The following is a 14,550-nucleotide window of genomic DNA, read 5'->3' on the forward strand; positions in this document are numbered from 1 at the left end:
ACTGATGTGTTGTGTAATGTCTGTGTAGATTTTGTATAGAAACATGATGTTGTGGGTCATTTTGACCTGGAGGCTTTCATGCGTATAGATATTTGCAGGGTCAGATTGACCCTCACACTTTAAACACACTCTAGACAGTCAAAGAACCAAGTAAAAACAGCCAAAACTTGATTTTGTCTTGTCAGACCTTTCAGAAAGAAAAAATACAAAAACATTTGATTTCAAAAACTCTATATTTAAGAACTATTTGTTTAAAATATTTCCATTCTCACAAACAAGCATTTTCTGTTTGGAGCTCATTATGAGTGTCTGTGTCAGAGATCTGCTGCTCTCACACTGAGAAAGGGAAGTTTGGGAAAGCTCCTTTTCACCCAAACATAATGTGCAAGTTGCACATTTATAATTATGTTTGGGTGAAAAGGAGCTTTCCCAAACTTCCCCTTCTCAGTGTGAGAGCAGCAGATCTCTGACACAGACACTCATAATGAACTCATAATCAGATCTCATTAGTCAGCGGGTCGGTTGACAAATGACCAATAAACTTATAAGGAGGGGGAGGAAAGAAATCAGTGGCAGCTAGTAGACCGGCGACGACAACCGCCGAGCGCCACCCGAACGGGAAGGGGAGCCACCTTTGGTCGGACTCGTGACAATAGGGAAAGTGGGAAAGTCAACACTGACCATGATCCACTCGAAATTCATCACCAAACCGGGAGGTGGCAGAGGTAAGCATTGCGTTTTGGGACGGATTCTCTGAATCAATGGACGACCAGCCCCAGCATAACAGCGAATGGCCGTTTTATCTCAAAACCACTGTTTGTATAACGATACCATCCACTCAGTAATGAGTGGTGAGAAATACATTTGACACCCACAGAAACGGAAACTCTCCTCTCAACAGTTACAACAGTAATTGCATTAAAAACATTGTATTTCTGGTCGGTTGTATTTTGGAAATGTTGCACAACCGTGTGCTTGAGTTTCAGAACGCATCCATGCTTGGCCTATATCTCGAAGAAAACTAACTACAAAGGTCAAGGTGATGGTGGAAGCGGAACCACTGAGTTGGATGGTGCGTTGAGGAAAGTTAAGGGAAATTAGTGGAAAACTAACATGGGAGAATGGATCAAAACGGGCTAAGGGTGTTAATGAAGATATGCCTCGATCTTGTAATGCCTTGCTCCGGTGTTGGAGTATGTTTCATGGATAAGGATGTGTTTTGGGGGAGATCCATTTGTGGCCAAGGAGATGTTGGAGGACGCACTGGGAAAAGTGTCAATCAAAGTGACCAGAGCCCGGTTTCCCAAAAGTATCTTCAGGTTAAATTCATCTTAAGAACCTTTGTAGTTGCATCGCTAAATCTCCAAGCTGTTTCCCTGCATGTTTTCTGCATTAAATGCCTGTTTTCACCCCACACAGTAGGTGGCAGTATGCACCTCTAACGTATGTTCTGTGGACCGCCATAATATCATAGAAGAACAACTGCAAATGTTCTCCCATCATACACGTGATACAGGAAGTAAAAGTCAGTGAAGCCATTTAAAATGTAGCTAATGTTCAGCTCTCTGCTGTTCAAACAGGACAACGTACACGACAGGATCTATTTCTCATTACTAGATTAATGTCAACATTTCAGAGCAGACACTGAAGGAGATAAGGAAAGCACACCAAATGTCTTTAGTGTGTCATTAATAAGGGGTTAAGTACATTGCTTCTTATGCTATTACAGACCATTATAGAGAAACAAGTTTGACGGATTCAGATAAAATGGCTTGCGAATCGACTCTCCCAGAGGAGGATCTATCCTGTCCTGTGTGCTGTGACATCTTCAAGGATCCTGTTCTCCTGTCTTGTAGCCACAGCTTCTGTAAAGCCTGTCTGCAGGAATTCTGGAAAGAGAAGGAATGGCAGGAGTGTCCAGTTTGCAGGAGAAGATCGTCAAGGTCTGAGCCTCCCAATAACCGGGCTCTTAAGAACCTATGTGAGGCCTTCTTACAGGAGAGGCGTCAGAGAGCTTCAGCAGGGTCTGCGGTGCTCTGCAGTCTGCATGGAGAGAAACTCAAGCTCTTCTGTCTGGAGCATAAACAGCCTATCTGTGTGGTGTGTCGTGATTCAAGGAAACATAAAAAGCATGACTGCATTCCCATAGATGAAGCTGTACAGGATCTTAAGGTAGAGTAAACCAATGATTTTGTTAAGTCAGGGCGTTATGCAGAAAGTTAACAATAATTTCAACTTCACTGTGAAAGTGAAAAACACAATAGGCCTACAAGTAAATTTTTTTGCTGACAATATGCATTTATGAACTTCCTTTTCGTGAGCGTAGGTATGTGATCTGGAGTTTTAATTTTTGTAACAAAGTGACTATCCCTCAGCATTTTTTATTCCGTCTTAACTGGAATAAGTGTGTGGTATGGTATTGGACAACAACCTAGTGTTTAATTCCAGGAGGAACTCGAGCCTACCCTGAAGTCCTTACAGGAGAAATTGGAAGTCTTTAAGAAAGTCAAACTCACTTGTGATAAAACAGCACAGCATATCAAGGTAAGAATGCTGAGTGATGTGACACAAACAGCACAGCATATCAAGGTAAGAATGCTGAGTGATGTGACACAAACAGCACTGCATATCAAGGTAAGAATGCTGAGTGATGTGACACAAACAGCACCGCATATCAAGGTAAGAATGCTGAGTGATGTGACACAAACAGCACAGCATATCAAGGTAAGAATGCTGAGTGATGTAACAACTGTACAGAGTTGACTGTTCATCCTTGTTACCAAGGTAGAGTTCAAGTGCTCTCTGTCTCCAGAGCCAGGCTAAGGACACAGAGAAAACGATTAAGGAGGACTTTGAGCGGGTTCACCAGTTTCTACGAGAGGAGGAGGAGGCCAAGATAGCTGCCCTGAGGGAGGAAGAGGAGCAGAAGAGTCAGACAATGAAGGTGAAGATTGAAGAGATGAGTGGACAGATATCATCACTTTCAGACAAAATCAAAGCCATAGAGAAAGAGCTGGAAGCTGAAGACATCTCATTCCTGCAGGTACAGATGTCTGTCCCCATAATCATTCAATAATATTAAAGATGGATGCCACAATGAATACTGATTGATCATTAATAACATTGATAGCTAAGCTGCTCTTTTTGTTACTTTGCAGAACTACAATGCCACAATGAAAAGGTAAGTGATCTGCCTCCTGCCTCTCTCTACTCTGTGGTTCTGAACCTAACCCCACAGCAGCAATGACTCCTAAATGTTCTCCAGAACCCAATGCCCACTGCCTGATCCTGTGAGGGTTTCAGGAGCGCTGATAGATGTGGCAAAACACCTGGGCAACCTCATGTTCAGAATCTGGGAGAAAATGAAGGAGATTGTTCAATACAGTGAGTCATTTATTCCAAATAGATTTAATGATCGCTTGACATGTAGGCCGAACGGATGGTTTATTTTGTTCTGTGTTTAGTTTTAACGTGGCGTGTCTCTGTTCTCTCTGTTCAGCGCCGGTGGTTCTGGACCCTAATACTGTGCACTCAAAGGTACTCTGCTCCATGACCTGGATGGGGTATGATGATTGCTTTGTATGGGGTGGTGAGTTCCAGGAGCGTCCTGACAACCCAGAGAGGTTAGCCCAGGGATGGGCCATGGGCTCTGAGGGCTTTACCTCAGGGACACACAGTTGGGACATTGAGATTGATGACGAGTATTGGTTTGCAGGTGTGGCCACTGAGTCTGTCAATAGGTCTGATCCTAGAGATGAAGTCTGGGGTGTTAGCCATGTTGATAGTTTTAATACAGATTATAAGGAAGACTTTGATTATGTATATAAAGTAAGTTGCCCAAATACTGAAACCATTTACCTCCCTGTGAGACACAACTCCAGAGTTAAGGACAGGATCAGAGTTCAGCTGGACAGGGACAGAGGAGAGCTATCATTCTACGACATTGATAATGACACACATATACACACACGCACACACGCATTCACTGGGAGAATATTTCCATTTTTTTCAGTGCGTGACGGTCTGAGGATTTTACCAGCGAGGGCCTCTATAACAGTGGAACAGCACATTTAGGGCTGCTGGAAAACGTGTGGTGAGCTGGCATTTACCCCAGTCAGTTTCATCGGGTTTTGCAACACCCTACTACTGTTAATTTGAAATAATAAAAATATTGACAAAGTGTGGAAACTACTGTTTTTTTGGGGGGGGCAGATTTGTCTTGTGATTAGTCATCTTGCACACTGTTCATCTGTGCTGCGGTTGTGTGCATCTTAACCAATCACATTCAAGCTCTACTCTTTCTTCTTAAATTTGAAAACATATCACTCCCAATAGAAATAAGTAACTCAAATGCAATGTAAATGTAATAAGTCATTTAGCAGGCGCTCTTATCCGGAGAGACTTAAATGAGCAAGGCACTTAAGCTCATTTGAGGGCACAGACAGATTTTGAAAGTCATGAAAACTAAACCAACTGACGTCAGGAAAATGTGAACGTGTTCAAATTTGATTCAAGATTCAGCTTGACTACTTAATCTTTAATACTTTTCTATCCAAATGATTTACTGAAATGAACCTCTGAACACTGATAATACAATGCCTTCAGAAAGTATTCAGACCCCTTGACTGTTTCCAAATTTTCTTACCTTAGTCTTATTCTAAAAGTGATTAAATTGTTTTTTTCCCCCCCATTCTTCAATCTACACACAATACCCCATAATGACATCACAGGTTTAGACATTTTTGCAAATGTGTTAAAAATAGAAAATAAAAAAACCTTTATTTACATAAGTATTCAGACCCTTTGCTATGAGACTTGAAATTTAGCTCAGGTGCATCCTGTTTCCATTTATCATTCTTAATATTTCTACAACTTGATTGAAGTCCACTCGTGGTAAATTCAATTGATTGGACATTACTTGGAAAGGTACACACCTGTCTATATAAGGTCCCACAGTTGTCAGAGCAAAAACCAAGCAATCCCAACAGCATGGGGATTGTCCGTAGAGCCCCGAGACAGGAATGTGTCAAGACACAGATCTGGGGAATGTTCCAAAACATTTCGGTAGCATTGAAGGTCCCGATGAACACAGCGGCCTTCATTCTTAATTGGAAGAAGTTTGGAAACACCAAGACTTCCTTGAGCTGGCCGCCCGGCCAAATTGAGCAATCAGGGGAGAAGGGCTTTGGTCAGGGAGGTGACCAAGAACCTGCTGGTCACTCTGACAGAGCTCCAGAGTTCTTCTGTGGAAATGGGAGAACCTTCCAGAAGGACAACCATCTCTGCAGCACTCCAAGGTCTTTATGGTAGAGTGGCCAGACGGAAGCCACTCCTCAGTAAAAGGCACATGACAGCCCGCTTGGAGTTTGCCAAAAGGCACCTAAAGGAATCAGACCATGGGAAACAAGATTCTCTGGTCTGATGTAACCAAGATTGAACTCAGCCTGAATGCCTAGCGTCACGTCTGGAGGAAACCTGGCACCAACCCTACTGTGAAGGATGGTGGTGGCAGAATCATGCTGTGGGGATGTTTTTCAGCGGTAGCGACTGGGAGACTAGTCCGAATCAAGGGAAAGATGAATTGAGCAAAGTAGAAAGCGATGCTTGATGAAACCTGCTCAATACCTCAGACTGGGGTGAAGGTTCACCTTCTAACAACCCGAGGCGTACATCCAAGACGATGCAGGACTGGCCTCAGGACAAGTCACTGAATATCCTTGAGCGGCCCAGCCAGAGCCCGGACTTGAACCCGATCAAACATATCTTGAGAGAGCTGAAAATAGCTGTGCAGAGACGCTCCCCATCCAACCTGACAGAGCTTGAGAGGATCTGCAGAGAAGAATGGCAGAAACTCCCCAAATACAGGTGAGCCAAGCTTGCAGCGTCATACCCAAGAAGACCTGTGGCTGTAATCACTGCCAAAGGTGCTTCAACAAAGTACTGAGTAAAGGGTCTGAATACTTATGTAAATGTGATATTTCGTTTTTTATAATTAGCAAAAATGTCAACCTGTTTTTGCCTTCTCATTATGGGGTATGGGGTTCAACAATTTACAGCCTTATTCTAAAATGTATTAAAGTGACAATGTGGAAAAAGTCAAGGGGTCTGAATACTTTCCAAATGCACTGTATAGATATATTGAACACTATTATATATATTGAACACAATATTATATAGATATTTAACAATGTATGTATATAGAAATATTGAACACAATATTATATACAGTGGGGAGAACAAGTATTTGATAACCTGCAAAATCGTCAGTGTTTCCTACTCACAAAGCATGTAGAGGTCTGTCATTTTTTTTAATCATAGGTACACTTCAACTGTGAGAGACGGAACCTAAAACAAAAATCCAGAAAATGATTTTTAAGTAATTCATTTGCATTTTATTGCATGACATAAAAAATTACAGACCTCTCTCTACATGCTTTGTAAGTAGGAAACACTGCCGATTTCGCAGGTTATCAAGTTGTTCTCCCCACTGTATACACACTACCGGTCAAAAGTTGACACACCTACTAGGGTTTCTTTATTTTTACTATTTTCTACATTGTATAATAATAGTGAAGACATCAAAACTATGAAATAACACATGGAATCATGTAGCAACCAAAAAAAGTGTTACACAACTTCTTCAAAGTAGCCACCCTTTGCCTTGATGACAGCTTTGCACACTCTTGGCATTCTCTCAACCAGCTTCATGAGGTAGTCACCTGGAATGCATTTCAAATAACAGGTGTGCTTTGTTAAAAGTTAATTTGTGGAATTTCTTTCCTTCTTAATGCATTTGAGTCAATCAGTTGTGTTGTGACAAGGTAGGGGTGGTATACAGAAGACAGCCCTATTTGGTAAAAGACCAAGTCCATATTATGGCAAGAACAGCTCAAATAAGAAAGGAAAACGACAGTTCATCATTACTTAGACCTGAAAGTCTGTCAATACGGAAAATGTCTAGAACTTTGAAAGTTTCTTCAAGTGCAGTCGCAAAAACCATCAAGTGCTGAAGAAACTTGTTCTCATGAGGAACGTCACAAAAAAGAAAGACCCAGAGTTACCTCTGCTGCAGAGGATAAGTTCATTAGAGTTACCAGCCTCAGAAATTGCATCACAAATGAATGCTTTACAGAGTTCATGTAACAGACATCTCAACATCAACTGTTCAGAGGAGACTGCGTGAATCAGGCCTTCATGGTCGAACTGCTGCAAAGAAACCACTACTAAAGGGCAACAATAAGAAGAAGATACTTGCTTGGGCCTAGAAACATGAGCGATGGACATTAGACTGGTGGAAATCTGTCGTTTGGTCTGATGAGTCCAACTTTGAGATTTTTGGTTCCAACCGCTGTGTCTTTGTGAGACACAGAGTAGGTGAACAGATGATCTCTGCATGTGTGGTTCTCACCGTGATGCATGGAGGAGGAGGGGGGCTTTGCTGGTGACGATTTATTTAGAATTCAAGGCACACGTAACCAGCATGGCTACCAAAGCATTCTGCAGCAATATGCCATCCCATCTGGTTTGTGTTTTGTGGGACTATAATTTGATTTTCAACAGAACAATGACCCAGAACACACCTCCAGGCTGTGTAAGGGCTATTTGATCAAGGAGAGTGATGGAGTGCTGCATAAGATGACCTGGCTTCCACAATCACCCAACCTCAACCCAATTGATATGGTTTGGGGTGAGTTGGACCACAGAGTGAAGGAAAAGGAGCCAACAAGTACTCAGCATATGTGGGAAGTCCTTCAAGACTGTTGGAAAAGCACTCCAGGTGAAGCTGGTTGAGAGAATGCCAAGGGTGTGCAAAGCTGTCATTTAGGCAAATGGTGGCTACTTTGAAGAATCTAAAATGTTTTGATTTGTTTAACACTTTTTTGGTTACTACATGATTCCATGTGTTATTCCATAATTCTGATGTCTTCACTATTATTCTACAATGTAAAAATAAAGAAAAACCCTTGAATGGTACTGTAAGTCAATGGGGCGACATGTCAATGATTTAAGAGGGTTTTGATGATTTAAATTGTTTTACTGTCCAGATCCGTCTACACTTGTAATAATATCCAGACACCGTGTGGGCATGGTCAGGAAGATCTGATCACAATGAGTGTTTTAATCATCTTAAAAATGTGGGCACAATCAGAATGTGGACAAGATCAGAACAAAGGACGCATTTTAGCACCAGGTATAAACGGGGCTTATGTCATACCATATGGGCAACTGGCAACCCTCTGAAGTCGGTTACAATGCAAAACCGCAGTCAGGTCAAGATGACGCGTACGCAGATTAGTTTCCCGGAGATGGTTTCTAACAGTTTGTGCAGAAATTCTTCGGTTGTGCAAACCCACAGTTTCATCAGCTGTGGCTGGTCTCAGACAATCCCGCAGGTGAAGGAGCCGGATGTGGAGGTCCTGGGCTGGCATGCTTACACGTGGTCTGCGGTTGTGAGGCCAGATGGACGTACTGCCAAATTCTCTAAAATGACATTGGAGGTGGCTTATGGTAGAGAAATTAACATTACATTCTCTGGTGGATATTCCTGCATGCCAATTGCACACTACCTCAAAACATCTGTGGCATTGTGTTGTGTAACAAAACTGAACATTTTAGAGTGGCCTTTTGTCCCCAGCACAAGGTGCACCTGTGTAATGACCATGCTGTTTAATCAGCTTCTTGTCAGGTGGATGGATTGTTTTGGCAACGGAGAAATGCTCACAAACAGGGATGTAAACACATTTGTGAAGTAAGTCTTTTGTGAGAACGCATTTTTTTTTTTTGGGGGGGGGGGGGGGGGGGGGGATTTTTTATTTCAGCTCATGAAACATGGGACCAACACTTTACATGTTGCATTTAGTTCAGCGTCGATGTGACAAAGGTTAAATGTACAACCTTGTTAGACATTTCTGCCATGATTGTTTGCGCATCATGCTTTGGCAATATCATGGGTCAAACTTGATCTGAAGCTGCCATCCTGTTGCTGCGGAAACATGACACAAAAGCAGTTACACCAGAATTGTTAGGACAAAACGTCAATGGGTCACTTCTACTAAATGGTAAAGTGGTAGCCAGCATCATTCAAAGAAACCCAAAAAAGTTGTCTTGATCAGTTCACCATACCATTGTAAACAAACTAAAGTGTAAGCATTATGAGACTTTGTTGCACTGTAAATCTGGTTTAAGGAAATACTAGAAGAAATGTACAAAACAACCATTTATTTTGCTGGCCATTTTTAATCATCTTAAGAGCTTATACAGTTGATTCATTGCATAGGATACATACATGAGTAATAAACCTTAATACAATTATTTTAATACCTCCAGAATATTGAATAATTCCATCCAATTAAAACCTTCAGACCGATAAGCATTCTGACTAGACTGAAGTATTGACACAGGTGCATTAAGATATTACATGAGCTTGAAATCAACCAAACAAGTTAACAGCTGTAGGGTAGTTCCACAAAATGAGTCCCTTTGATATTTGAAGTAGAAATGTTGCACCAATATTGGATTTTAAAAGCCTGCCATATTAAATGAAGTGCCATTTAATATAGACATGGACAATTCAATACATGATATTTTTTTTTAAATATATCAATAAAAGAGTTAGTGCCAACATTCAGCATTTTGACATGTCCCTCTGCAATCAGACTTCTCAGATTTGAACTCACTTAACCTCAAAAGTAAATTTGGCTGTTTTGACAATGTCAATTTGGAAGATTATCTATTTCATGTGATTTGTGAGTCATTGCAAGGTAACACTTAAACATGTCCCTCATTTTAAGGTCAATCCTGTAACCTGAACTGAACTTTTGTTTTAATATGGCAAATATTTAATATCCCCCACCCAAAAAAGAAAAATTTAACATCTAATAATCAAATCAGTGTAAAAAGCAAGTGAGCTGGTTCTACTCTTTCTGGCCATTTTGTGGTGTTTTGTGGGGGGAAACATTGGGTTGAGCACAGGGCCAGCCCTGGTTGAGCAAGTAGTTACACTACTCAAAAAGAGACTCGTTTCGTGGAACAACCATGTAACAGTTAAACCCGGACAATTATTGAGAGGGTGTTTCAAAAAATTAAGAGATGTTTCAGATTCTAACAACTATGGGCATTCTCAAATCTTTGTCAAGGAAAAAAAAAAAGGCAAGTGATTAGAATACATGAGGTACCACATCATCATGATTAGAATACATGAGGTACCACATCATCATGATTAGAATACATGAGGTACCACATCATCATGATTAGAATACCAAAATCTCTAATATTAAAGACTACTTTCCAAACCCCCAAAAGGTCACTACAACAATTTAGAAAATTCAAAAACTTTGTCAAAAGAATCCTGTGGCGAAATTAAATGTCCCTATTGTATTTAGTTTGTATTACATTATTTGATACCTTTGCTAGTCATTTTGAACCATAGAAAACTAACCTAGACGTAGATTTAACAAACTGCTATCCTAAATAGTCCAAATATTAAAATGTGAACGCTAGTCTTTTTCCCTGTTTGGGTCAGTTCTACTCAAATACTATACTCTATTAATTAAAACAATGAGTGGCACATCTTACCAAACAGTACGTAAAGAATATGTTTACCATTTATTTGTTTTGAAGGTTTACAAAAACTTTATATTTTGGATTAAAAAAAATAAGAGTTTGAGGTAACAGAGCTTAAAGAGTAAAGCAAATGCAATTTCACTTCAAGGAGGCCTCAGAGGTCAGATTAGAAAAGAGATGTCAACTTTAAGACTTGAATCACATGCTAAATACAAACAGCAACCTCGATAGCATTCAACTCTATGCTGTTCTGCTGTTATACTGAACCATGTTAACTTCTGTAGCCAGCATGCGTTTGCCATTAACTAGCATGTGTGCAAGAGACCCTCATTAACTAAACGGAATGCCTTGTTCGTAAGCCTTTACTACTATTAAAGCCAAGTGAAGACTGTCCTGTTCCCAAAGGGGCAAGTCAACTAAAGGATTTGGTCAAGTGTGTATCAATGAGCATTATGAAAGCTTTGTGTTTTAGGCCTCTTGTTCATGGGCCACGACAGACAGAGCTCTCTTTATAGATTGTTGAGCTCCAGGAGGGTTTGGTCCAGCGTTTGGTGCATGTCTAGGTTCTCTTCTTTAGCCGTAGCCAGTTTCTCTGAAGACGGGAAAACACAAAGAACAGGTGAGCACCCCAACAAGCTCTGTTGGCTCAGGAATAGGACAAATGATATCAAAAAATAAAAATAAACAGTACTATCTAACAACGTGATTCAAAAGCATACTGTATTTTACACATTTATATACCAAGTGTGTTCGCGTAAAATTGCAGTAATATGTTTGTGCCAGTTAAAACAGCGAAAGTGGTCACTAAGAATCACAGGTGGACAATACAAACAGAGCTAGGCTGTTAAAGATCCATGTTATATATAATTGAAGCAAGAATTAAAAACTTTCCTGGACAGCCAATCTAGATGAAAACTAAAAAAATATGAACTTTTGTTTTTAATTCTTCGTTCAGACGTCTTCTACATGTTGGTGAGCTACCATAGCAAGTGCCTTCCCAGACCCATGTCAGGTGAGGTTTCAATTTCAGTGTGTACAAAGGAGCGTTTCCAGAGGACAGCAGATGCTTTCTGCTTGTCACACCACTCAATGGGCCAGGTGGTGAGGGAAGCTAAAACGTGAAGATAATTGGTGCAATGAAAGTAATGCTAGTCAATACAAGGAGGCTAAAGATTTTATATTTAGCCCAGCTAACTTGTGGAAAGTCATGAGGTAAATGTAGCACAACTTGGAATTAGCCAAGATCACTATAGCACACCATGCAAAATAGTGAAGTTACTTAGGGAATCTTAACAGGGGAAACACCCAAAGAAATCCATGTAAACGAATGGGTGTGGATATAATATGGGGTAACCTTTAGCAAAGCCAAGTGTAGAGAGATTTTAAACCCAGAAATGTAATAGTGCACCAAGAGTGTATACTTAGTATGTATAAGTACTATAATACTTCATGATAAAACAAAATATGTTTCATCACACTAAACTACAAACTCTACATTCAAAGAAATATGTGAGCCTGTGTAGTTTCAAGCCCGTGTGTAATGCTTAACAAAGTTTACATATCGTTGACTTTGGATAGATACATGTAAGAGAGTCTGAGCAATAGCAAAACATTTGTGAAATCAAAAAATGTATAACATTCACCAGATACGAGGCAGATTTCATGGCATATATATATATATTTTTTTTGTGGCTATACCATTAATCTATAGATGTCAGTCTACAGGCTTTAGAGTATATAGGCAGGACGGCATACAAACGATCTGAAGTTTTACAGCAAACTGTCCTATATGCAAACTTGGGTATTTCTTTTGAATAAATAATCCTGAAAACCATTATTCCAGATAAATGCTAATTATTCCACATTCTGTGAAAGCTTTGAAAACTTCAGGTGTGGGATGGTGTCCAGTCTAAAGTGCTCCATTAAACTCCCTCGTGTCTTAGCAGTGGAACTCTACAATCAAGTTTGTGGAAAACTAACTTTCCTAATTCTGAAAAACTTAGAACCAAATTTCATACAAAAAAGGTTACATTATTTTGTTGTTGTTTGTTTGTTTGTTTGTTTGTTTGTGTGTGTGTGTGGGGGGGGGGGGATTACTGTACCTGTACCCTACCAGTACCCAAATTACACACACAACATTCCAAGTTTGGGGCAAATTCATTCACACTCAATTCCCTTGATGAATTTTAACCGATTTTCAATGTATTAAATGTAAATGTTTTATATGATTGGTCAATTACCTGAATGTCATGTTTACAAATTACTTCAATGTTATGACTTGAATTTTCATGAATTGACTCTACCTTAATGACAGCATACTGAACAATGTACAACCAGTGCCTTCTAGAAGGGGGTATGAGAAATCAGTTCCAAGTTTACTCAGAGACAAGTGCATATTGGAAGAGTGGGATAGTGGAAGGAAGTTTGCCGAAGCTTCCGTCTCAGACTCAGCTGTTAAATTGGTTCAGAACAACCCTCAGTTCGTTACTGAGGATACGGTTGTTCTCCACCTCCTTGTGATAACGTTCTGTGGTGCCAGAAGAGTCAATGAAAGCCAGTGTGAAGATACAGAGAGAGAAAGAGGGAGAGAAAGAGGGAAGGGTTAAAAGGTCACAGGTTAGTGCAATAAAGGTCACAGGGCAATGAAAGAAGAAAAAATAACTTCCGAAAGTTACTTTTTTCATCTGACAGAGGTAAAATCAGCACCTATAGCAATTACAGCTCACTTGACAATGCTTGAAATGTCTTGAATTGAACACAATCATTGCAAGACATTAAAAGGAAAGTTTGTTTCATTAGTCCATTGTTGACAAAGTCCCAAAATGTTTTGCTTGTCAGCAATTATCAAAATACAATGCAAAACGCAGCATAATACAGGGATGACTTCTGTACTTAGTCATTTTTTCTATGAATTGTTGTTGAAAGTTATATATCTTAACTTGATTGCTGACAAGCAAAACATGTTGGGACTCAATAATGGACTAATGAAACAAATACCAAAATGTTTTTTGGGGTGTAATTTTCCTTTAAGCAACTATAGCAGGAAGCAATACATATTCATATTGCTGGGGTCAGGGGTCAGGGGATAAGAAAGATAGGTAAAAGAGACACAGCAAATCCCTTTAAGATTCTCCAAAGTACTGAGCCGCAGGTTTCTTTAGACAGGATAATTCTCACTTTAAACTAAATATCCTGTTCCCTTAATCATTAAAGAGATTGGTTCAACTGGGAGTGGTTGGAAATCAGAGGGATTGTTCAGAACTGCACCTCTTTTGGTCAGATTTATTTTGATGCCTTGTGTCAGGGTTGGTCAGATTTATTTTGATGCCTTGTGTCAGGGTTGGTCAGATTTATTTTGATGCCTTGTCAGGGTTGGTCAGATTTATTTTGATGCCTTGTGTCAGGGTTGGTCAGATTTATTTTGATGCCTTGTGTCAGGGTTGGTCAGATTTATTTTGATGCCTTGTGTCAGGGTTGGTCAGATTTATTTTGATGCCTTGTGTCAGGGTTGGTCAGATTTATTTTGATGCCTTGTGTCAGGGTTGGTCAGATTTATTTTGATGCCTTGTGTCAGGGTTGGTCAGATTTATTTTGATGCCTTGTGTCAGGGTTGGTCAGATTTATTTTGATGCCTTGTGTCAGGGTTGGTCAGATTTATTATGATGCCTTGTGTCAGGGTTGGTCAGATTTATTTTGATGCCTTGTGTCAGGGTTGGTCAGATTTATTTTGATGCCTTGTGTCAGGGTTGGTCAGATTTATGTTGATGCCTTGTGTCAGGGTTGGTCAGATTTATGTTGATGCCTTGTGTCAGGGTTGGTCAGATTTATTTTGATGCCTTGTGTCAGGGTTGGTCAGATTTATTTTGATGCCTTGTGTCAGGGTTGGTCAGATTTATTTTGATGCCTTGTGTCAGGGTTGGTCAGATTTATTTTGATGCCTTGTGTCAGGGTTGGTCAGATTTATTTTGATGCCTTGTGTCAGGGTTG

At 40.2% G+C, this 14,550-nt stretch overlaps 2 protein-coding genes across 8 annotated transcripts in view; one reads left to right on the plus strand and one right to left on the minus strand.

The window, feature by feature from the left end:
* The first annotated feature begins 585 nt into the window (after window positions 1–585).
* On the plus strand, window positions 586–4,188 carry LOC110523166 (tripartite motif-containing protein 35). Of its 3 annotated transcripts, XM_036976730.1 has the most exons (8): window positions 586–725; window positions 1,730–2,172; window positions 2,449–2,544; window positions 2,789–3,043; window positions 3,159–3,181; window positions 3,266–3,384; window positions 3,500–3,537; window positions 4,013–4,188. In XM_036976730.1, exons 1-8 carry the CDS (start codon window positions 683–685, stop codon window positions 4,025–4,027), a joined length of 1,032 nt encoding a protein of 343 aa, XP_036832625.1. In that variant the 5' UTR covers window positions 586–682; the 3' UTR covers window positions 4,028–4,188. The 3 variants fall into 3 exon arrangements, with proteins under 3 accessions (XP_036832625.1, XP_036832624.1, XP_021457283.2); XM_036976729.1 differs by having other exon boundaries at window positions 587–725; window positions 3,500–4,188; XM_021601608.2 differs by having other exon boundaries at window positions 590–725; window positions 2,813–3,043; window positions 3,500–4,188.
* A 5,019-nt stretch (window positions 4,189–9,207) lies between these two features.
* The window catches only part of tpm2 (tropomyosin 2 (beta)), a 31,972-nt gene continuing 26,629 nt past the window's right edge, over window positions 9,208–14,550 (minus strand). For all 5 annotated transcript variants that reach the window (XM_036976732.1, XM_021601612.2, XM_021601615.2 and 2 more), the window contains one exon: window positions 9,208–11,155. In XM_036976732.1, the coding sequence (XP_036832627.1) occupies window positions 11,123–11,155 (33 nt within the window). In that variant the 3' untranslated portion in view covers window positions 9,208–11,122. The remainder of the gene's footprint in view (window positions 11,156–14,550) is intronic.

Source organism: Oncorhynchus mykiss, chromosome 5 (genome assembly GCF_013265735.2).
Source record: "Oncorhynchus mykiss isolate Arlee chromosome 5, USDA_OmykA_1.1, whole genome shotgun sequence".
NCBI classification, from domain to species: domain Eukaryota; kingdom Metazoa; phylum Chordata; class Actinopteri; order Salmoniformes; family Salmonidae; genus Oncorhynchus; species Oncorhynchus mykiss.